The sequence below is a fragment of the Plectropomus leopardus genome, chromosome 4 (assembly GCF_026936395.1).
Source record: "Plectropomus leopardus strain MGB_pleo_1.0 chromosome 4, ASM2693639v1, whole genome shotgun sequence".
NCBI classification, from domain to species: Eukaryota; Metazoa; Chordata; class Actinopteri; order Perciformes; family Serranidae; genus Plectropomus; species Plectropomus leopardus.
Window position 1 is genome coordinate 18,485,085 of NC_142179.1, and position 25,912 is coordinate 18,510,996.

General features: G+C 39.0%; 1 protein-coding gene across 4 annotated transcripts in view; it reads right to left on the minus strand.

Annotated features, from left to right (window-relative positions):
• unc5ca (unc-5 netrin receptor Ca) overlaps positions 1 to 25,912 on the minus strand; it is a 469,386-nt gene that overhangs the window by 119,386 nt on the left and 324,088 nt on the right. For all 4 annotated transcript variants that reach the window (XM_088076697.1, XM_088076696.1, XM_042487541.2 and 1 more), the window contains one exon: positions 8,373 to 8,516. In XM_088076697.1, coding sequence (XP_087932823.1) covers positions 8,373 to 8,516 — 144 coding nt within the window. The remainder of the gene's footprint in view (positions 1 to 8,372; positions 8,517 to 25,912) is intronic.

Sequence of the window (25,912 nt, forward strand, 5' to 3'; positions counted from 1 at the left end):
TTGATGATCATTAATTTTGTCCTAGTGTTACAGGATTTGTAATATCTTTCATGGAAAAGCTCATTTATTCAAGGTGATGAAAGTTTTGTTCAAGACAACATGAGTATGTCCAAAGACCACAGGGTGTTCAGTGTTAGTGCTGTAGCAGTTTGTGGTCGGGCACCTCCTCAATCTTTGGGCACTCCTTCGTATGTCTTCAAATAACCAATAAAGCTCCAAAATATCAAAAAAAGGAAGGACTGAAGGTAGACTCTGACCTTGAGTGTCACAGTCTTTTTCAGTGCGGTTTTATGGGGAGTCATTTTCTCTAAGTGACTTTGGAGAGTCTCTTTCACTCAGACCAGTTCTTTCACTGAACTCTCCACCCTGTCATTTCAACACTTCCCAACCTGTGATCAGCCCGAGACATCAGACAAGGTCTTTCCATCCACAGTCAAGTTTTGAACAAGTAAACAACTCAATCTGCTGACATGGCACCGGCACTCTGATACACAATGAACGGCACGAATGAAACTGTTCACTTTAGATTCCCAGTGACAACAAATTGGTTGTGAAAATGATAATCTAACATGAAAATATATCAACAGAAGGGAAAATAAATTTCTGCTTGTGTAGAAAATTAGCACGTCATCACATACTGTTCTTCCCTTTAAGCTTTGAGGTCTAAGAGTATTACTTCTTTATGCTAGTCAATAGGGTGGACACCTTCTGCTCGGTTGGTTGATTTGCTCTTGTCCAACCAAAGTCTCACTGGTCAGACAGTTGCTGGTGTTCATTTCATAACGCCATATGTTCACACCTTTTTTTTCCATTGAGACACTTTGGTGTCTATGATAAGGAATATTTGTGAAAGTAAACATATCAGCACAAGCAAGAAAACTTGCTCAGGGGAGGTTGAAGCATACTGGGACAGAGGATGGACCCACTGGTCTATGTGGGTTAAGGATTAATTTCTCCTCTATGATTGCTGTTCAGCGCTTATACATGTAAGATTTGACAGTTGGTCTGCTTGGTCTGCTTATTAAGTTTCTTTTTGCAAATTGCTTTCTTTCTTTTATTTTCATGTTTGACTTACACCGTACATATGGTTTCCAGGGACAACTCAGGGGTTAATGAGACATGACAAACTGTTCTGACTACCTCAGAGTGTTTTTTTTTAATTCCCTTTCAAAATAAGTTTAAAAATAGGCTTTTGATTGGGACTGATACATAATATTTATCAATGGAACATATTAGCTATATTTCTCAAACTTAGGCTTTAGAAAGTGCTTTCAGTTTTGAGCAGTGAAATCAACACTGTGGCTTGCCACTTTAACACTTAGGAGCATGCTGAAGCAGTCCTTGACATCTGGAAAAATGCTCAGTGGCTTACAGCGATGGTGAGACATCATAACCACACATCCACACAGAGACACACACTATGGGTTCTCGCTATAAAAATGTTTATTCAGTGTTTGTGACCATCATGAAGTCTTTCTCAAAGCCTGAAACCAAGACTCTCTTGATGATGTCATGCAGAAAAAAAAGCACTGAAGGTTTTCCACTGACAGCGTTTGGAAAAGTGTCAGGGTGAGCGTCAAGGGAGAAACAGCACAGATCTTTTGGTTCATATCAGTTTTGACTATGCATTAATGAAACTGCCATTTCATGCAAAAAAGAAGGTAAAATGCCATCAAGACTTGTTGTGAAAATATGGTTTCTGCACTGCATAGCAACTTTCAGAAAGGTTGGCTAACACACTGCATTTGTTTTTAAGTTGCTTGGTGCACAGATTTCTGCAGATATTATTGTAAACTACATGCAGGGTTAAGCATAATTGAGTGTAGAAGAGTTTGGTTTAATCAGTGCTTAAATCTAACACAAGAAATCCCTGTCGAGCCTTGTTTTTCTTGGTGTAATTCATCCATGACTGAAGGAAAACCTAAATACATGCAGCTGAGACATTTGCATCATAAACAAAACAGAGGAGAAATTCACTAACAGACATTTTCCAGTTGACACTGTCTGGGTTGCTGTGTCCCAGAGTGTCTGGACTCCTGATTGCTATGCACACACATGTCTCAGTGGAAGGTGGCAGAACAAATTGCCATCATTAGAAATTTGTGTCTGTCTTGGTTGTTTGTGTGTGCATGTATGTGTGTGTGTTTGTGTGTGACCTTTGCTAATCTGCTGAAGGAGAAAGACTTGACCTGAAATCTGTGGGGCCAAAGACTGATACTGCATGCTCCTCTGTGTGTATGTAAGTGTCTGTGTTTCACTTTCCCCTGTGTACGTGTTTGCCTCACCTGCTTTATAAACTTGGATTAAGCTGCCTGCGTGCACCCATAACTCAGCTTAAGTTCCTCGCTCCAAATAACCCACAAATCACTCAGAAATTTAATATCTCTGATTGTGCTTTTGACACTTTCACAGCCACGACACTGATTGCCATTATCCAGCTACAAACTGCGTATTCAGATAATGCCTTGAAGTGCTAATTCTACAGTTATTAAAACAGCCTGAAGATGCTGGAGAACGATAGGGGCAAAAGAAGAGAAAGCACGAGTGACTGAACGAAACAATAAGCACATGATGAGCAAAGCGAGAAAAAAAGCGCGAGAGGAGGAGATATAGGGAGAGGGAAAATAAGAAAATGAGTGGGAAGAGGAGATGGGAATGCAAGAGAGAAATGCTGAATTGCTATTGCATGGTGCGGTGGAAAAGACACTTTGCTCAGCAAGCTTGAGCTGCCAGGAAGCATTTTAATCACAACAGTAGATCCAAATAGAAGCAGAAAGCGGGGTAGGTCAGGAGGTTGGGTCGATTTGAAGTAAAAGGTTATCGCAAGAGGGGGCTGAGTGTAATCAGATCTGGTTAAGGGAAAAATCACTGTTATAACACAAAGAGAGAAAGTGAAGGACAGAGAGACAGACAAAGTCAGAGGGAAAATACACAGTATGCAGAAAAAAGAAAAGAATGAGAGGGATCTGAAGAGAAAGAGAGTAAAGTCAAAGAGAAGCAGGAGTTCTATTATTGTTCTCCTCCCTGATATCTATTGGCCCCTCAAACCTTCTTAGAGGCATCCTCCATCACCATCTCTCAACCTAACCTCCGGAAGAGGTCTTACGTGTGTGAAATACTAGAAATACTATATACCCTGAGTGAAGAAGTTGATTGAAAACGGGTAGAAAATGATGCAAGATAGGTAGCATGCCGGTTTGCTTTTTATACAGTGTAGAGCACTGGCTGCCATTTAAAAAATAGCCAGCACTTTAAAATTCAAAATTGTGTACATAAGGCCATATCAATAATTATTTTAGCATCTCACTGAGTACGTTTACATGCACAAAATAGTACCTTTTCTTGCCCTTATTCAAAAAAGAAAAGTCTTCCTAAACTGCTTTCATGTCTGATGAAAATGAATAGTCCACTAATATTTCCATTTACAGACAGCCGTGCATACTCTGATTAATGTGGAGCAGCTTGCCATTTTGCTTCTTTGCATCAAACGATTTACATATCCTTTTGATATGCAAGTTCTTCATAATGTTTAAAAGTAGGAGAGTTTCTCCTTCTGACCATAACTTTGGCCTTTTCTGCTTGCAATCTACACCAGCCTTGCAAACTGTTGGCGAGATGGTTTGTGCACAACGTATTCATGACAACACACAGGGCCAACTATAAACAGACAAGAGGCTGTGTGTCACAAACTGTGGATAAAAACCCATTTGAGACTCATATTCCCAATTGGCCGTATACATGTCTAAATAATGCTATTAATACCGGCATTTCTCAAATGTCTTAATCCAAAGATGCTAAATTTGGAAAAATGCCTAATTTGGAATACTTAAATGGAAGATGCTCTTTATATGATATATCAAATTCGGGAATATTGTCATATTCGAAATAAAAGGGGAATATTGGTGTGCATGTAACCATAGGCAGTGATACAAAGTAATTTCTGCAAAATTTTATTATAAGTAGCAGAAATAGAGACATTTTTGGTGCTGTATAGAATTATTCATGGTATAAATAATATATGAATAGATTAGTCTGAGACAGACAATACACAAAACACAAAGAAGAAATAAAAAAGCAAAAGCAAAGGAGAAAAAGGAAAATAAAGAAAAAGAGGAACTGGGGTGTGGAAGCTTGGACTCACTGTGACTGATGTGACATTTCTTGTTGAGAGCTGGTGTTTCATCACAACATTGATGGCAAAAAAACTGTCAGAGACTCATGCAGACACAAACATCTCTTTTTCTCTCACACTCAGCCATACATTCATACTTGGGCTACCTTGTTGAAAAGGTGAGATAATGAACAATGTGAAAATGTGGCCTTCGGCCCTCAGTAAGTGTTCGTGTCTGTGCTGCTGGTGTCTAAATTCACGTGTTTACCTCAGAGGATCTCCGAGGCCTGTATACGTACGTCTGCCTGCATCTGTCTCTCAGTGTGTATCAGCCCGATCGTAAGCCAAAAACAGCACATTACCCAGCTTTCATTGCACCCCGAGGAGGGCCCATTCCATTCGAGAATGTTATTAGCGGAGCTTAGAAGGATATTTCTGACTGTGTCACTAACTCTCTGCTGACAGACAGAAAAACATCCTCACATACCAAAGGAATGCACAGAGTAGTGAGGCTCTGTTCTAAATTCAAATGGTGCTACAAACCAGATTAACTGAAAAATATGTTGCTGGGATACAACTGTAATATGGTATGGTATTGTAAGCTTGAGTCAGCTCATTTTTTTCTATGAATGTACAAGTGTATATTGACTATATTCACATAATTTGGTACAGTGCCAATTTAAAATATGGTGTAGTCATCTACTGAATATAGTATCACTCTCTGAAATAGTGTGTAAGTCTACTACTTTATGTTATTCACCATGCTAAATGAGATCTGCAAATGTAATTATATTTGGATTTTTATCATTTGTTCTGTTTTATTAAAGTTACACTATGCAGGAACTGTTGGCTAGTGTTTGTAAACAGCATCGCCAGAAAAACTAAAAGTGAAAGCCAACCCAAGATTGACTCTTGTTTTGGAATGAACTTTGTCATCTTGGCATTTTGCTATTTGCATTTTTTCGGCACTGTGTCCCCAATTTTTGTAGCTTCCTCTTGTATACATGCCGCTAATGCTCTGGCATCTGCTCACTTTCTTCTTGTAAAATCCTTACCTCACCTGCACACTGTGCCCATAAATGTCCCAACAAAGAAGAGCATCAGAATCTGACCAAGACCAAGTTGCCACCAGAGCTGACTGTGACCTTGCCAGACAATACAAGCTGCGCCAGGTGGAATTATCCCTCCCGGCTTCATTACAGTCAAGATGGGGATGAAGATCAAAAAAAAAATTGTTTCTTTCTATCTTGTATCATGCACGGCTATAGTGTTCATTACATATCAAGTATGGAATTAAACTGCAGATGTTCTGGGTCAAAATGAGACCAAACTTTTCTATGAATGTCAGTTTTTGAGCCCCAAAAAGGCAAAAGTGTGGCCTACAAGAAACAGTAAATCTTCTAGTTTTTACCTAAGCGGACTGCCAGAAATGCCTTTTGTTGTTTTCGATTTTGATTTTGTTGAGGACTTGTGGCCCACACCAGCCGGTTAAGAGGAATGAGGAGTCAGCAGTCTCAGCAGTCAATGACAATCGTTAAAACTGTCTTTGAGTATACAGTCATAAATGTGCACACTAAATAATACGCTGATTGGTCTAGTAGTGTGTGAGATTAGCTGCTGATGGACAGATACACACACTGACTTACACATGTACACCTGCACACAGACAACCAAATGCATGATTCCCTTCAAGGTTACGCCTGGGATATTAATGAGATACAGGCAGAGGGCAGGGTCTCTGCAGATAAATACATCAACACACATTTGTATCAGTCTATACATTTTTTGTTTTCTTTCTATGGAAAATCTTGCATAGCAAAACTTTAAAATCAAACACCTAATATGTAATTTTTGTTAGCTTCATTCAAGATGCAGATAAATTAAATAAATGAATAAGTAAATGTTTGTAAGTCAGAATTCAATAAATAAATGAAGCAACCAAGCCCTGCAAAAGTGAAAATGCGAGACATATTTACAGCCAAATAAAACAGCCTGAATGAAAAACAAGGGTCGACATGATGGATTTCCTTCTCCAGCACGTATAAAGACCGACCTGGGAAAACAAGACTTCCAGGGTGCGTGTCTGTTAGAATGATACTGTCTGTTAAAGTACTACATATGGGGATGTGTGCAGTTTGTTCTGAGTGTCTGCTGAATGAACTCTATCAAAGCCGCCAGTTGTCCTTTTGAGAGTTCACTCAAGCAGAGCCACACTGTCAGTGTAAGACAGGTAAACCGAGGACGTGGGGTCGATTTTGTTATTGGTATTTCTTCTGTGCTTGACCTTTCTATAACCTGAGCACTCAGACGAGTCCCAGTTGTCTTATATGGCTGAATTGACCAGAGCAATGACGCTCGGAAAACTACTGTTGTGGGTTCAATTCTCAGGCCAGTGAAAGAAGCTTTGAAGGAACAATCCATTCTGTTATATGAGGCTTACATTGAAAGAACAACCAAGACTTTTTAAGGGGATTTCTGTCAAATATCTCAAGTCCCCTGCCATACAGCTGCTGCGGAGCCTTCAAGCGGCCATCACTCAAAGCAGGATTCAACCTTTTCCTTCCCCTGAACTGTTATTTGGGATCTAAAAATCCTAAAATGATTTCCCCATGTGATCACTGTGTATGCAGTATTACATGGTAACACTGTCTGCTAGAGTGATATTGAGTCTGCTTGGGTTTAGTCTGGCCTCTGTTCTTTTGGTGACCTTATAGTCAGACTCCCAGTTGTCAAATTAAATTCCTCACCAGACCATAACAGGAAGCTATTGATGATAGACTGAATTTATAGAGCTAAGTGACTGCTTAGAAAAGCTACACACCATTTATCATTCAATTTAAAATTACTATTGAGGGTTTTACCTTCCTTCAAGTTTTTTTCCTATGAGAGCGAAAAATACATGGGGCACAGACGGGGTGCATCACGTAAAGTGGGCAGAGCAGGGTTTTTTTGACCTGCTACATTGACTCCAAATTTGTAGCATGTGGTTGCTGCCAGCTTCAGTGTGTGCATAATGAATTCTGCCAAGTGATAATGCAAGGTTTGGAAGTGTATAGGCTATTAACTAGTACAGAATTGATGAACTGGATCATTTTAAGTACAGGTGCATTGATATCATTGATTTATTTTAATGTGAAATGTAAAAATACCCACAAGGTTGCTCCGCTGTGTTACTTTGACTCTGATACATTGACGTTGACAGGAGATTTTGCTTGTTTTTTTACACAATTATAAGTAGTTTTTATTTGTTGAAGGGTCACGTAGCCACTTGTACAGAAAAAAAGACTATGTGGGCAAGAGGGGCTTCAATGGTCGGTGTAGCAGCTTAACGTCGCTTTGGATAAAAGCGTCTGCTAAATGAAATTGTAGAAATTGTAGAAATTTTTCACCCATTCAGTACCCCTTTGTTTTTTGTAAATGACCTCTCTTTATAGTAGTTTTCATTGTTAGTGGCAGAGTCTGCTATTCCCACACATGATTCAAGTTGCCTACCTACGAAAGAGTGATTCACAGTAAATGATGCATGCATGAAATACAGTGTTAGTGTTTCTATACATATACTATGCATGAACTGTCAGCTACTGTTTGTAAATGTTATCACCAGTGAAAAGTAAAAGCCACTCCCAGCTATGTCTGCTTGGTGTTTTGCCTTGCTATTGGTTTTTTTTTTTTTTTTTGGTGCTGCGTGGACAATTTTTGTAGCTTTTCTTGGATGTGTGCTTCTTACAGTCTGGCATCTGGTCGCTCCCTTTCTATAAAGCCCTAACCTAAGCTCTGCAGTGTGTCAAGGAACGTCCCAAACATGACAAGATGAGAAGACAATAAGAAAATACAGACAAAGGGCAGTCTTTGCAGATAAATACTTCACCAAATGCTTCTAGTGGGTCATAAGTAATAAATGAGAGGGATTCATTTTGCATGAGTCAGTACATTGTTCATAAGAAACTCCTGTATTGTATACCTTTAATTCTTTCTCATACAAACCCACAATTTCTACTGCTGCTGGTTTATGTTAAAAGCATTCGACTGGCGGAACACAGGGTGACTTCTATTCTGAGGCTGTCACAGGAAACACAATGTATTTTTAGAGGTAAGTGCTGATAGCAATCATTCATTTAAAAGGCATCTACAAAACATGACAGCTGGCTGGTTTAAAATTGCATTATTGGACCCAGCAAAGCGAAAGTGATAACTGTGATTGTCTCTGTGCATGTTATGTGCAAGATATGTAATCAAAATTGCTGTACAGTAGTGTACTCACATGCAATGCGTACGTGTGCCTTCCGGCTTTTGGTGGTTCCAGCAGAGCTCCAGGCCACGCACTGGCACCAGTAATCTTCAGGACCAAACAACTCCTCAACCTGCTGCCGTGTTATTTCTATACTGGCTTCTCTTACAACCAAACCTGCAGAGAAAAAAAGCACTATTAAGTAATTTGCAATATCTGTTGAGATTTACATTCAAGTTAGAGAAAACTGCCTCAGAGGGTAAATAAGTCACAGCTTCCAGTTTCTCAGAGAACCACTGATACTCAGGAAAAAGAAGTAACTAAAGTCTCTTTAAGCTTCTACTCTGGTGATATGGCTTTTATGTTAGCTTAAAAAAGCAAAAGCCAAAGCGGTGCACAGTAAATATCTCAGTGAGTAAATAGAAGCGGGAGATAATCACACAATGTCTGCTGCTTGTTTACAAACCCAGGTCATTCTACTGAGTAGAGTCACTCCGGATTTAATGTAAACTTTGTGAGATTGTTCCTTTGCACTCCTACCACTTATCTCACTCTGCTCTCCCATTCCCTCTTTTCTCTGGTGTTTTGAAAGCAGCTCCATGTGGAGAATAAGTGTGAAGTTTAAATAGCTGCACCCAGCTGATAGGACTGCAAGGGGAGTGGAGAAAGGGGAGCACAGAGGAGGAAAATAGGAAATGAGGAGCTAGGGATAAACTCAGGATGGAAATATGGGGGACAGGAAAGGGTCAGGTGGAACATAGATGCACAAGCAGGGAAAAAGAGATGTTGAGAAAATTGTGGAAATGCATGACAAAGAAAAGGAATAATGGATCAAAAAGAAGTAGAGGGAGGAAGTATGGCGGGACTGATGAAAGAAAAAAGAAGGTTAAGATCACAAGAGGAGAAGGAAATGAGAGAGACGATAGACTGGTAGAAGTAATGGAGAGCAACGTGACAGAGGCACCGTGAGAGGAAGAGAGAGGATGACAGAATAAGAGGTGGGAGAGGGCAATGAAATGTAAAACGGAAAGGAAAAGGGAAAGGAGATAAAATTGGGTTTTAGGTAAAAGTACGTGGGGACTGGGGAGCAGACGGGAAAAACGCTATGAGAAAAGAGCTTGGCAGTTTATTTCAGGTTCAGCAGTGTAACAAAGACCCAAGCAACAATCTCTGTGGTGCTCTACAAATCTGACTTGGGCCTATTACTTATGAAGACTCTCGGTAAGTTCCTGCCACCAGAGAAATTGAGAGAAAGTTAAAGTAAGCATGCCAGCATAAAGGCAAAGGGGACTGAGAGGAAGGCAAAAAGTGGAATCCAGCTAGCAGGATTGTGGCAGACCAAAGGCCAGTAATGGCCGGCAAGAGAATTAAAGAGAAACCTATGAGGGCAAAGAGTAGGAAAGGCAACAAAAGCCTTCATGGAAGCTTGCTGAGAGATGGGGAGACATGGCTTTTGAGTTAGAGGAAAAATCAAGATTGATAAGAAGGGGTATAAAGATGTAAGAGATGGAAAGTAAAAGAGTTAACTCTGAAGATATGGCAAATTCAAATAGCACTGATGGCACAGAGGTCAAAGAAGAAAGTAAGACGGAGCGTAAAAAACTTCTGAAAGGTACTGCTAACACAACAAGGGATAATATCAAGTGAGGGGGAGAGACCTATGCAGGCAAAGAGCAAAGACAGTATAATAAAGTAGTGTGAATACCAGCACTTGAGCAAACTAGCAAACAAGGGAGATTGTTATGGCTTTCCATCTTTAAACGAAATGGGAAAGGGACACAGCAAGAAAGGTAAAGGCTAAGAAAATGGCAGCTAAAGTGGCAATTATAACCAGCAAGCAACCCAGGACTAAAGCTGAGACAACTAGTTGGCAGGCAGTTGCAATGAGGGAAAAACTCAGCATGCGGAGTAAAAGGACAAAAGGGACAAGGAGGAGGTGGACACCAGTGGGCATGAGACTGCCAGAGTAATGAGGGAAGTAAGGCAATTAAAGTGAATTGTTAAAATGGGCCAGAGAGCTAGTTATAGCAAATGGACTCAAATGAATGCAAAGAAAGCATGTAGGATAGTACATGAATTGGACTAGGGGGTTTGGGACACAGTGAGAGGTAAGGAGAAAGGTTTTGCTGAGGAAAAATAAAGGGAAAACATATGCATTTAAAGTGTTTGCATCACTGGGTATATGTTTTTTTAGGCTGAAGATCAAAAACTATTAGCAGTAAAAAATTAAATCACTGGAGCAGTTAAAGTATGAGCCAACAGATACATTGTATACTTGGAATAAACAGAGCAAAGCAAAGACTTATATCAAATTTAACTTATCCCAACTTCAACAAACCTTGAGAAATCAGAAAATAAGAAATCTGAAAATAAGAACAAGTTTAATCCAGTCCAAGACTAAAGATGTTTGTCTTGCTTAGTGAATAATACCACAGCATTTGAAATAGTGGCTGCACCTCAGGTATTGTGACTGAAGAACTGCAGCTGACTCGTATCTTGTATCTCAACTTTTGTACTCTACAAATCCTTTTGCTGGCTTGAAAGTGGTCTAACAAAGAAGCAACCCCCAGGACTGAAAATGCAGCCAACGCAAATGTGTTGAAAACTGCAGTTCATTAAATAGCCACTTAAGGATGGCTCCAACCATTAATCACCATGTTAAAATGTCCAACTTTACAGCAGGTATAAACATGTTTACAGGCTGGTACAAAAAATGGTTTTGGTCTCTATAGTTCATTTAAACATTAATGACAACTGTACAGGTGGTGAATTTCTATATAACTCACTCAATTCAATTTTTTGAGCTAATTGGTCAGATCCAGCTCCTTTTAAGCTCCACCCTCTCGTCCTCATCAACTCGGGTCACTTCTGGCTTGAAAATGCTAAGATGCTAAGAAAATGCTAAAAGCTCCAACACATAGAAATCATCTTTAAATAGAAAATAAAAAGAGATTTAAAACGATTAAAGGAGCAAAACCAGTGAAGGGTGGCTTCTTGCAGCCAACGCAATGGCACTGTCGTAGGAGCTTCAGGCAGAAATGCCTTGCAGGTGGACCCATCTGTACTTACATCTAGTTTCAAGAGGTGCATTATCACTCCTCTTTAAAATATTGGCTCATATTCATCAGCAATTTAACAGTTATTGTGTATAAAGTGAAAAAATCACAAATTGAAAGAATGAACATTGGACTGACTTCTGGATGCTAAATGCATCAAATGCAGAGTGATGTTGACCATGTGCTGTCATCTTAGCCACAATTTTAACTGCATTCCTCATTTATAGATGATAATATGCAAACAAGTAATAATATTTACAGTTCATCCCTATATTAATGACCAAACATGTTGGACTGTTTATTAAGTGTTTCATTTCTTAACACAGTAAATGAAGTTAATTATTCTGCTTTAAAAAAAAAAAGTTGTAGGACTGCAACATGCAAGAGTTGGGGATATCAGTTGGTGAATAAAGGGTAAAGCAGGAAGTGTGTTGCAAGGTATTGCGTATATTGAAACAGGGAGATATTAGTTAGAACACACAATAGAGCAGAGAGAGTTAGGAGGGTACGAGAACAGACAGACAGAGGGAAAACAAAACAAGAACGGGACATATATAGAGTGAAACGGAGAGCATCAGAGAAAGCCGGGCTGGTTTCACAGCGGGGGAAATCAATGCTTGTAATGATGAAATGTGTTCAATTTCTCAGTGAAGCTGAAGCCAAAGAGATCTTGACCAATCTGACACTGCTGGCTTAGTGCTGATGGAAGGCCAAAGTGGCAAGAAAAAAAAAAAACAGGAGCTGTCAAATGAGTCAACGTGCACTGACGTAATCCTCAAACAGTCAGCTTCAGAAACCTGATCAGCAACCAGTAACCTGTTTTTTTTTTTTGTTTTTTTTTTTAAAACATTATCTAAACATCTGTGTTAATCAGAAATGAAAGAAAACTGATAAAGTCAGATTTTCTTTCTGTGAGAAAAATCTGATGTCTTGTCCATGTGCACATAAAACTGGGTTTCTGATGGGTTGTGCTTCCCTTCCTCTTGTGCAAACACTTCCAACAAGAGGAAGTCAACAAGGGCTCCTGTAATATCGACTTGAAGCAGTGCAAAGAGATTAAATAAAATCTCATTCCTCTTGGCGATGCATCCTTGTATCCAAGATGGTTAAATCCAACATCTAACTAAAGTTGAAGCTGAAATAAACAGGTAGAAATATGTTGTTTTCTTGCAGTAAGAGAAAAAAAAAATCACAACAGAACCTGCTCTCTCGCTGCATCTGTCCCAATGCTCCAACCAAACAAAGAAACCCGATGACACTGATGACATTTTGGGATGAAATATCTAATGTTGGAGGTGAATGATGCAACATAAATGTCACATAAATTTCACTGTGTTTATGTAAAAATGACTAATTTGATGTGAGAGGGATGTCATACAGTACACATCACCCTACAGAGCCATTTGTGTGTTTTTGTCAGCATCAGTGTGAAAATTCATCACAGAAAAATATGTCAAACTTTCAACACCACAAATTTGCAGCAGATCACAAACATGCACCTATCTACATCTTGCATGATTCCCTTGTTTTCCTTCAGTATCATGTCAATACAGAAAACATGTCACACAAAACCAAAAAGTGGGACTATACACAGACAAGATGAATAGATGTCACTGGATCTGCAGTTGTGCTGTTGAAAAGGGTAAAGCCCCAGTTGTTTCTATTGTTTGCTAATACGAAGCTCACAAAGCTTGTGTTGCTGGGCAGAGAGCGACTGAATTACCTGAGGCTTAAAAAGTCCCAGATCACTCGGCGTCTTATTTTGTTTAGATACAGTGCTTAGAGCATTCACATCATTCTCTTATGAGAAGACAAGCGTGGAATCTCGGGTCTCTGTAGCATGACAGTGCTTCACATCAACAAAACCTCCGCTGTCAGCTGAGGGAGGTGAGGGGAAAGAAGTAGATGAAAAATGGAAGATGAGTATCAAGACGAGTGGATACTGTCATAAATATTTCTATCAATCACAATGCTGCGCACAACCCTGAGTATTTCTCTTAGTCCTAAAGTGTCAATTCTTATAACAAAGTTTACACGTCAGCTGGGGAGTAAAAGTACGAGTGTAGGTGAATGTGCTTTGTCAGGTCTGGACTTTGTTATCTGACAAATGGGAACTGGGAGTAAACATGCACAAAATACAGGGTTCAGAGTGAAGAGATACAAATCATTTTCTATCCCTGTGGGTATATATAGCTGTTTGTCACTCTATGCATGGCCCAAAAAATATGATGCAATGGTTTAAGCATGGTTCACACAACCTGTAGGTTTCTCTTTTTTTTTGCAAATATATACCAGAAAGTATCTCTAAAAAAATACACATTTGCAACTGAAAGGTTTGGATAATTTTGCATTCATCAATATTTTCACATTCAAATACCTAGGGATAATTGGTGATTTAATGTTGCTTGCCATAAGTCCCTTGTCAGCAAATCTATAATTAACCTACTTGATAAACTGTTGTCATACCTAGCTCTGCAAATTCTGGTAATATTCAACATGGAACTTTTCCATTTAAATTATGGGGGATTTATGGAAAATTATATGAATAAAACATAAACATGGGTTAATTGCTCAGGCTGTCTTATGCAGATATATAGAAAAAAACCTGTTACCATATCAAAAGTAGACATAAATTATTAAGTTGCCAAATAAATCCAATAATTTGTCAAATGCATACAGACTGAAATGTGTCTCAGAGTAATTAAGTTAACTATTAAACTTAGGTTTGAAGCAAACAAGTAATTTATAAAGCTAATGTTTTATTATAAAGAATGAAAGGAAATATATTAATTAAACATTTAGTGAGCAGGATATAGCAGCTAGCATTTAGTTTTGAGGCTGCTGACTTGAAACTTATCTAGTGTGACAATGGCGTAGGAGAACTATAGTTGTCGATGCGAAAAAGCTGCAACGTGAATGGTTGGACTAAAACCAGTGTTAAGTTTGTTTGTTCTGAGCTACTGTAGAACATGGTGCACTCCATGGAAGACAACCTGCTCCATATGGCTCACTCTGAAGTAACACATGCCCAATTATTTCTAGTTTCAGGTGATTCTACACTAATTGAAACATAGTTAGGAATATTATATTGAATTTCAGCCAATAGATGCTCCTTAATTCTACACACCGGACCTTTAAAACTCCCCAGTTAGCATGCTCAGTCACACTACATCATACATGGTAACAGCTGGCAAGTGAAAACCAGCAGAAGGTGCTAACAAGTTATAAACTGTGTACTTTGCTTTAGGCTGCTGTCTGTTGGTTAGCTGAAATATAAAAATATAATATATTTACTACAGCAATATAAAAACTTGAAAGCATGTAGTTCTTTGGCTCATACAGTTCAGCAGTGTTGGCAGTAATGGACTGCACGTGTTACAGGAGAATACTGTGCATGCAGAATGTTGTCATTTTACTCAATTTCTATTTAATTGGATGCTGGCAAAATATCTGTACATGTGGTGGAAGACTGCCACACTGTAACCACAGTGAATGGTTACAGTTCAGTTCCATGGGCATACTTTCTACCAAAACATGCCACGATAGTTTTGCTCTTTCATATGCATTTAACATGTTCACTATTAAAAGGTAAGCTTTTCCCAAAATTGTGGAGCTTAACTTACAGTTTCCAAAATATTTCAGACCCTTTGCAACCCTGATCATACGCAACAGTGATTGATGGCTCAACCTGCATAAAAAGACAGTGTATAAAAAAGCAGTAAATTTACCTTTAAATGCACCACTCAGAACAAGTTTGGAGAATTGTATTTACAAAGCAGTACAAAACAGTATTTGTCAGGGCTCAAATTAAAGTGATGTATCAGAAGAAGCAAACAGACAGGAGTTTTCATGTTATCAAATCAGGAGAATGATGGAGGAGAAAACAGATGATGATAAGCAGCTTTTCCACAGAAGCGATAAGGCAAGCAGAAAAGCATGTTTTCTAAAAATGGATTTATAGCTGTACAACAAAAAGCATACAAATGCAGAGTCAATTAGCTAATCTACACAGTGTCAACAAAATTAATGGGCGTGTAATAATTAAGTGGATTTGTGCTTAATTGGAAAACATTTCTTTGTGTTGAGGCATATGGCAGTTAAATTCAATCTCAATCATCTGATACAATGTTTTCATAATTTGACTGGCACAATGCAACTTTAAGGAGGTACACTGGTGGCCATTTCATCAATTAAAAGTAAAACAAAATGTGTTTCCTGCCATTGCTATTCCTTAGCTGTTGAACCCACTCAGTGTGTTGATCTTCCTCATGTTATCTTTTGAATTTCCCTCTTTTTCTTTATTTCCCACTCATTTCCCACCAAAAGTGTTAAGTCTTTATTTCTCTGAATGAGATGACTGAGACAAGGGAAGAAAAGGCTTGTGAGAGAAACACATATGAAAGAAAGCCAGCGAGTCAGAGACAGATGTGAAACAGAGATGGGGGGTTTGAGGCTAAATGGTTTAGCACACGGAGAGATAAGGTAACAGGGGGAAGAGCACTCAAAAGCTTTGTGGTGTTTAATGTGATCAGTGACAGGTCAAGAAGACAGGCCTTTAGGGAAAGAAACAGAGGATATAGAAAAAGTCAACACTGGCTATTATTATTTCATCAGTGCCACAGAGAGTGAGTCTGACACAAGACAAAAGCATGAGGTCATAGACAGATCCAGGGGATGGGCACAGTAACACAAAGAATGCTACATCTGTGGATGCAGTGCATTAAGTTGCATTTCGGTTGTAACAGAGGTGTTGAATTAACATTATGCTGTTGCTTTCTCTCCTGTATGTAAGGCACTAGTTTGTGTCAAGTTGAGTCAGCAAACATCTCCTCTGCTCAAGTGTTTGTGAGCAGTTCGCTGAATGCTGACCAGCTCCAGGGGTGTTGTTCAGTAAATGACCCGGCACTGTGACCTACCACCTGTGGAGGAGCTGCAAGTGAAAACACAGTTTCCCTACAGGGACTAATTCAGGCTTTGTAGCTTCACCACAAACCCTTTACAGAGACTGCTATTATCTTACTATAGTCACTACTTTAAAAAACAGCAAATGTGTTGAATGCCAAACAAACTTGCCTTGGAAAGAGATATTTGAGATTACATGTGTGTGTAAGACATTTTATAAATATTTGTGTGGAACTTACAGGTGTGATGAAGTTTGTTTTAGGAGAAAGTCTGAATAATTTGTTAGTTTAAAAATCACATGCTGCTCAAAGGCTTAGAGATGTTTTTGTGAATATCTACAGAAGGACAAAAAATTAAATGAAAAAAAATGCAGTGATGGAAAGTCACTGAAAATAATGTGAATCATTAGTTATAGCTTATACAGTCACCAGGGCCTAGTTGGTTAAAAAAAAGGATTATTTATGTTTGGCTGTCCAGGATCACAAATCAGTTTTACTTTTGTGTCGGTTTTGCAAAGCAGCATTGGATGGGATCATCCTGATCCTGACGCAAACATTTTATGGGACAGAACTAAAATCTCTGCGATCATAACATTAAATTATTTTTGTTTTGTACTAACAACTATTTATCACAGTTATAAATCAAGTGCAAAATGTAAGTAAATATCTATATAATTAACCAATATAAAGTTGAATTGCCTGTAGTTCCTGAAATCAACCCTAAATGCACGCTTCTTCTGGCATCAGGATAATGATTTTTTGGGATAAAATATCCTAATTCTTCAAAAAGGTTTTAAACAGCACATACTGAGGGTTTGATCCAGATCCAAGCAAAAACTGGATTACATGAATCCTTTTTTGTCTTTCTTTAGACAACTCATTTTCGACATTTGATCCAATCCGATCTGAAATCTAAATTCTGATCTGATTACCTCTGAAAAACTGAGCCCAGGGGACAGTTTCACAGAGATATTTTCGGCTGGTCTGTTGTTTCTGCTTAGATAATGCAAGTTAAACAGTTGCACAGATATCAAGACTGACTTATTTTAAGCCTCCCCTACAGGCTAATTCAGGACAAAGAGCCATGTTTCCATGGTAACAATCAGTGACACCTGCTGACCAGTGAAACCAAATGACAACAAACGAGTCAAACATGGCTCGGAATTTGCTAATATTACTGTGGAGCGAGTAATGAGAAGGGAAAGAGTTTTTAGACACCACAATGAGGACAGTGAGTCGTTATCATTTGCTCGAGGAAAATAGACTGACGAGTTAGCAGAAGTCCTGCCCCATTAAGAAGCCAAAGTATCGCAGCTCTGCTACAGGTCTGCACTGTGCTGGGGTTTTATGCTTTTGTGATATTTTTGTATTTTTACACTTTCCAAGTGAAATGTCCTTGTGACAGTTGTCACAAGATTTTCTGCTGGAATGAACGGAGCTGAGCGTTTTGACGCAGTTGCTCAGTCAGCCATGTTTTTGCAAAGAAGTCTTAATTTACCCAGAATTCATGGTAAATTAGTCCCACTTGAGATGGTGTAGAACTAGACAGCTTTGTGAAGTTTCAATCTGAAGTACATCTAAGCAACAGTCAAAGTCTTTTTTCGACCCTGATCTGAATACAGTTGAAATTTTGGACTGATGCTTTATAAAATCACTCTGCATGAACATGAAAACACCACAGAGGAGAATATCTGTGGCTAACATCAGCTATTAAGACAAGATACACAGTATCTTATGTAAAATAGATTACAGCGTTGAATCGCATTATTGATGTGTAACACTAAAATGCAAAACCAAACTTGCATAGTTCAACAGCTCAGTCATTCAAGTAAGATGTTCAGAAATGCATTTTGCAGCCAGTGCTCAAGATTTGAGGACACGGCATGTTACAGCACCTGAAAGCCCTCTATAAATGATTGCATTAATATTATAAGAAAAGAGAGTGAAAGATGGAGACAGAAAGGCGGAAACGAAATTGAAAAAGTAAAATGACAACAGGATGAAAGAGCACGGGTTGACTGAGTTCTTTGCCTACGGAGGGAAATCATCCAGGACACTGACAGAGCAGAGTCACCGGTCTGTGACCAAATGAAGACACCCGACGCATGCAGCTGACTGTGTGTGTACACATGCATGTGTGTGTATGTGTACGCTATCTTAATGGCTCCGACTCTGACATTGATTGATCATCACAGTCCCTCCTGGTCCATGTTTGAGTGCCTCCGCTGTGTCTATGTGTATGAGAGTGTGCACGTACACATGTGATGTCAGTGAGCGTGCACTTTCATGTCCTCCAGTAGCTCTAAAGAGGCAGTGAACCAGGACATCCCAGGACACAAGAAAAAAGTCAAATAAACACACAAACAGTCACACAAACAAACAAACAAATAGAAAAAACACTGTTTCACAAAAAATAAAACACCTTTTACACACACCAACACAGCACAAACACACACTCACAGCCAATGAACACAGTTGTGTATACGCACTGAACTGATAGAGACACAAACACAGAGCTGCCTTATATATTGCGAGTCATTGACACAGAAGCTAATTGACCTCCTTTATAAATCGTGATGGTTGTTAATAATTGAAATTGAACAATCTCAGTATTAGAGAGGGAGAGATGGATGAAAAGGGACAGAGAGAGGCAGCAAAAGAGATGAGGGGAGAAAAGGTAAGCGAGCTAAAGGAAAGAAGGTAGAGGAGAGTGGGAGTGATGCCAGAACGAGAGAAAGTGGAGAAGAGAAACATTAGGAGGAAGAGAAAGGAGGAAGAGAAAGGAGGAGAGACGAAGGAAAAGACGAGAAAAAATCAATACAAGTGAGATGGCAGCAAAGGAGGGAAAGAGGTCACAAATCACCCAAGCCAATACTACTGTGCCAATAATGTATGTGTGTGTGTGTGTGTGTTTGTGTGTGCGTGTCTGTGCGTGTGTGTGTGTGTGTGTTTGTGTAGGTGTGAAGTCACAGGTCAGTGCTAGCAGACTAATAACTATTCACACTCTGGCTAATGGAGACAAAGTAAGTAACCTAGTACACAATATGTCATTAGCACACTTCAATGCTAATGGAGATATACTGAGGTTGTACGCACGCTGCTTAAGAAAACACTGGAAACGCCCTTCACAATAAGATATGCACTCTAGACAAATTATGCTGGTTCTCACCTCAAGTCACATTAATTCAGATCAAGACATGGTAAGCATGTTTAAGCAAATGACATCGCTAATAATGCTATTGTATTAAAGTAGCTCTCAGGAGGAGGGAGGGTTTTGTTTTGTTTTTAATTAAATGTTCCTTTCCTGCTTTGGCTCAGGTGCAGGGATTATCGGCTGGTGTGGAGACCCCAGCAGCGGGTCAAGTTAGCTCTGTTTGTCAAGGAGACTGTGATAAGTAGTGGAGCTGCTTAGAGAATCAGGCCTGTCCCCCCCTCAGTTGGAAGCTGACCTCCTTGACCCCCGCGGCCATCCCACTGCCCCTTTTCCATTCCCTCACCCCCCTGTCCTTGCCTGTGACCTTCACCTGGTTTACCCGCCCTCCAGAGGCTCCATGTGACTACATTCCAAGTAACTGTTTGAGCTGTCGTGAAGCTAACATAGCTACACTTTCTATCCATTATACAGAATACAAGATGTGCATACCACCTCATTATTGGTGTCACTTTTTATATAAAAGTAGTTTATAAATAATTTTAAAGTGGTGATAAAATGGATAGCCTGGGCATTGTTTAATAAATTCTAATACCAGTACTTATAGCAGCACCCTTAAAGTGATACCAATACCAATGGAGTACTTCATGTGATGCCTTTTTTAAAATAAAAACTGCCACCACACTTGACAACACACCACAGACTGTATGTTGTAGCTGCTGCAGTGGGCCAATCACATTCACATTGAACTGAAAAACACTTGCAATGATTGGCTGTGAGCAAAACCATACAAATAGTCTTCGCATTTAGCTTTATTTTTTTTAATTCATTACTTTATTTATGTTTTATCTATTTTATTTCATTTTGTTTGTGCTTTTACTGCTTTTATTGCTTTTTGGTAATTTGGGTCTTTTTATTTGTATTATTTTATATTAACATTTTGCATCCTGCATCTTAAACTATCCATCCTGTTATAATAATTTTATCTTAACTCTACCCTAGTTTTGTTTCGCTTGTGTTCGGTAAGACTGGCTTTCTGTTGTATCGCAGTATACCCTTTCAGCTTTTGCTTTTTAAGGTGCTAAATAAATAAAGTTCTTATTATTATTTCTAGATCTGGGTATAAGAAGGATCCACTTTGGTCACATACGGTTGTTTTTTAAATGTGACATACAAATAAAGTGTGACTTGACCTGAATGCAGGTATCGTTTGACTGCAGAAATTTAGATACTACTTGGTATTTGAAAACTGGGTAAGTGGCATTTTCCTTTAATTTAACCATCTCTTTAAATCCTTGCTATGAAATATTAACTCATTACTCTATTTTGTTTTTCTCTCCTTTTCTACCTCATGACTAGAAAAATGAATCTTCATTATTCTATTTTTGACAAGAACAACCTAATAAATGTAATTTGGTGCAAGGCATGATAGCAACACTTTTAGGCTTTTTTAAATTTATGCTCTAACTTTTGTTTGTTCACTTATACTTTTGTTTTATTTTATCTTTATCCCCATGAACACTGTGTTTCAGCATGTGCACTGAATTTCCATTTCCTGTATAAAAGGATGAGAAAGAGAGAGTTTGGTTGAGCCAGAAAGAGAAAGAAAGCAGCACAGCAGGATTCATATCATCTTTCTCCTCATTGTGACTCCCTGATATCTGTTGGCCTTTCCAGCCCTCTCGAAGGCACCCTCCATCAGCATCCCTCCATCATCCCCTGCTTTCTCAAGCTCAGGTTTTATCTACCTCTGCTCTCTCCAATTTCAGTCAGTGGAAATTAGAGTAGAGCACAAAACAGCATGCCGTGGAGAGAAAGGAAGAGAAAAGAGAGAGGAGAGGACGGGGCAGAGAGAGGGTGAGAGTGAGCAAGAAGAAAGAGATAATAAAAGCAGTATGGGGGCCATAGCTTCTAGCTGTGTCTGTGAAACAGCGGGAAACAAAGAGGAGAAAACAGCTTACGGAGTTTAGGTTTTCACACAGATAAACAGATAAACAGTGCACACACAAACACACACTGCATTCAGCGGACCTACAGCGGCTTTTTATGTGATTCACAACAACTATGTTGCATAATACATATCTAGTATTCATAATCTCTTTATAATCTTGTCTTTTTCTTCAAAGGTGACCTAAATGCTTTCTAAGAGCAAAAAGGCATGGTGGAGGTCTCATTATAGAAGGATATCAATGTTTGATTTCTTTGTTTGTTTCCTGCACTGCATGGCTATTAGCTGAGCTTGGAGAAAAATGCAAAATAAACAAAACAGTACAGTTGTGGCAAACTTTATACATTAAAAACTAAATTTAAAAAAAAATAAAAAAAATGCATTCAGGTATTAAAAATGCAAAGAGCAATTTACCTAGAAAATGCTCCAGTTCCAGACATCCCTAAACCTCAGCAGCTCTTGATATTACATAACATCCCCAGTTTATCAATTTATTATATTATTATATATATATATATTATTATTTCTATATGTATAGGCCTATCCATATGGATTATGGTGCGCTAAAGAGATTAAGTGTCCTGGAGCAGCACAAAGAGGCATGAAGCCAATCAATTTTTTATTAAAGTGACATGATGGCTTTGTGAAATATTAATTATGCATGCATTTAAGCATATCTACAGCAGTTACAAAATTTAAAACCAAATCTGTGTTTTAGCCTGGCCTAAGGGTTATTTAGACACACAGGGACACTTAAAAATCTCTTAAATTAAACAATAAAATTTAAGTTTTGCAAAAAATGTGATATCCTTGGTTAATGTGGTTGCAAGACATCCATTTAAATTTATGTCAAGAGAAAAACTGGACTCTGTGTGCTAAATACACAGATGTTCTGACTGCGTGACGCTGATGCCTCAAAGACCTTATGGTGTCCATCATACAATATGAGAAGCTAAATCCATGGGTTGTTAATTGAACAGAATTCCCTCTCAATAACACGCCGTCTGGAATCCAACGGCGAGCAAATGAACAGCTGATGGGAGACTAATAAATGGCTTGCAGCTGCATGTTATGTCACTAATAAACATTAAGAGATGGGAGAAAGACTACAGATGCTTGTTTAAGATATGTCATCGCTTACATTTTACTGATGGAAACCCCTAAAGGGTGTGAAAGTGTTCATTTCATCTTTCCCACTTTCGTGTAGTCAATGCTAGTGTCAACAATGCAGGGCCGATGTGCAGGTGTTTGTGTGTCTTCTAGGTCATTTGTCTCTGAAAGTACAAACAGTAATTTTTATTTTTTGGTCTGTAAGTCTGTCTAAAATGCAAAACCCCCTTAGGGCACATACATTTTTTAGGAGATAAAGAACAAGGATAGGAGATGAGTCAGAAGACAAAAAAAAAGAAAAAAAATTTAAAATGACTTGAGAGAGAGACACAGGAGAAGAAAAATGAAAAGTGCTAAAGAAAAAAACAAACAAGGAAGAGCGATGATTAAATATTAAGAAAGTTGTAGGACTGGGAGAACGCAGAGAAAGAGATTAAAAAGGAATACAACTGTTGAGAAGGAACATCGTTAAAAGAAACAGTTTATACAGGGTAGAAGACAATGAACAAGGGTTAGAAGTGCGGTACACTCATAGACTATAAGAAATAATGGACATAGCCAGCCTTGAGTTCAGCATTTTGGCTGTTGCAATTTTGGAATTTGAAAAAAAAAAAAAGCCAGCTGGTTCTAGAAAATCACTGCTTTGTCTGTGATGTTGGCTTCAGACATCAATGCAAAGAGACCCTTTTTTTGGTGGCATGATAAGCACCGGGTGCATCAGTTTTAAAGAAAGTGGGTTAAAAACTAACTCTTTAAATTCTGCCCATGGTCAGTAAACGCTGACGATGCAATTAGGCTCATTTCTTGGTATGATACATACCAGATGGTGGCAGTTTGTAATACCATAATTACCATAATAATAAAGAGCAAAGTCCTTACAGGGCAGAGAGGTGGTGTTTGGGTCCAACAAACTTTCACCCAGTAGCCTGCTGCTCTTCCAGTGTCAATGTTAAGCCTAACCATGATGTTTATTTCTAAAACTAATCATGTGCTTTAATTTGCCAAAACCTATGGCAATATAAGGTGCTTTAATGATGTAGTGTATTTTGAAAAAGACAGTACACACGTGACAAACAGAAACTGTACATTTCCTGGAAAAACAGAAGTGTATTTTGAAAAGAAACACATATAACAAGCCCGAACTGACACACTTCCCTGAAACGTCCAAACCAGATGTTTCATATTTATACGCAAGGATCTACTGACAAAGTGTCGGTATTTGATGAGTTGGGATGGGAACGTTTTTGGAAGTGACCATGTTTGAACGAGAGGGTGGAGCTCTGGTGGCGCAATGGGTGGATAAGACTCACAGATTGTAATGACGGTTTGCAGTCAGTCTGTCAATTAAGTGGCCATACTCTCAAATATGCATAACTTTAAGCCTAAAAAAATGAGTGAGTTATATAAAAATTCACCACCTGTACAGTTGTCGTTAATATTGAAATAAGTATACAGACCAAAAGCAGAGCCAGCCTCGAGTGGCCATTAGAAGAACTGCAGTTTTTAGCACTTTCACATTGGCTTTGTTTTCCTACCCCAGAGGTTGCTGTTTGGGTATGCTACACTCTGATATGAAACCCTCCCTCCAAAAGAGACAATAGCATTATTCCATTTCTTGCCACAGTGTGCATCTATCATCATTTCTATATCTGTACCTGTTGTTTCAACTCTCTCATGTTTACTTCTTGCAAGTTTTGTTGCATTTATTCTCCTCTTCCTTGTCTATTCATGTGTGACAGCTGATTCAGAGGGAACATCAAACTGCACTGCTCAGTTTGCTTCTGTCTCTGTCTTGGGTTTAGCACTGTAGCAGACCCACTCAGCAACCAGGACACCAAAGAACACACACACCTACGCATATACACACAGCACAATGTTTGGCTCCAGGGTCTGCTTTGTAATACAAGGGGAAATCTTTGGTGGGCAAGTCGATGTGTCAACTTGGGTTGAGACAGAATCAAAAGTTGTGCTTCCTCACAACTGCAGTGCAATATACACACTGACAAATATCAAAGAGTGAGCGCATAAAATATGTACTATGTATTTTGCTCACCTGCTTCAAGACATAAAAAACACACAGCGATTCAACCACCACCAGGCTGATTTGTGCTTCCGTTGACCCCACTGTGTATTTCATTCAGGAGGCACAATATATCAGGAGTTTTCAAACTGTTTTCAGCCTGTGTTTAATCACCCGCTCTGGGGACTCAGGCTCATTAACAAGCAGGTGGAGACCCATAAGCTCAGCTCATGTCAACCTTAAGTCTAAGAAACTAGGTTGTGTACGTCTTTGTCGCCCTGCCAAAGCAACAGCATGATTCATCATTACCTAGCCAGCAGAATAATACCATGTGCTGTCAAGTGACAAGCGTGGAACTTTGGCTGCAGTCCAGTACATCACTGTGGATCCTATTAAACTGTCCTGTGAACATCACAGTACAGCACTGGTGGTGGGGCAGCTGTGTACACACGTCTGACATGCGACCCAGCTTTCAGCACAAATAACTAAACATCTGAATAATAGGTTTAACCTGTTTGCTCACGGTGCACCAGTGAGGCAACCTGGGAAAAATGTTGGCCACATTTTCTGGATGTGTGACAATTTTATATCACACAGAGCGAAATCTCATCATTGTCAGATACATAAAAAATACTCAGGCTAAGAGGTCAACTTATAAATAAAAAGAAAATAAAAGGACTAGATTTTAGTGTATGCTTGTGCACCTTGGACTACATTCATATTACAGGGATTATTGCTCAGTTCTGATCATTTCCCCAGATCTGATCTTTTTGCCTGGACTGTTCACATTCATATTTGAAGTAACCCATATCTGACATGAAAAGCCTCACATGCAGCCGATAACATCATGAATATAACAACAAAAAAAGGTTGCATTTGTAAAACTGGCATCTGGGGAAAAAAAAGAATGACAACGCTATGAAAGCTTTATCTATAGAATGACTGCTATAGTAAGAAGATGCAATGACGTCATTCTACATAATGATTAGCAATGTGCTCCTGTTTGGGAGACTGTGTAGTGTGTTTTCAGAGAAACAGCCCTTTAAAGCAATAGCTTTTTGTTTTTACGGGATACTGTGCTGTCATGCAATTGTCAAGCTCTATTAGCAGCTATTGCTATTATTGGAGAGAGATGTGCTTGTGAACAGTAAGGAGTCACAAGCGGTGGGGCTGCAATGTGGAGGGTTTCACGAACGCTTCTTCCATAACTTAAGCATGTCCAGGGCTACAATCTTCTATCTGTGTCCACTGTCAAAACATGTAGGCAAGCTGTGCCCATCAGAAAGCAGCTGGCAGATGGGCTCTATTGGATGGTGACGGGCAGCCTACAGCAGCAGCAGTATAGTTATGGCAGCCTCCTGTAGTTTCAAAGGACTGCTCAGACATG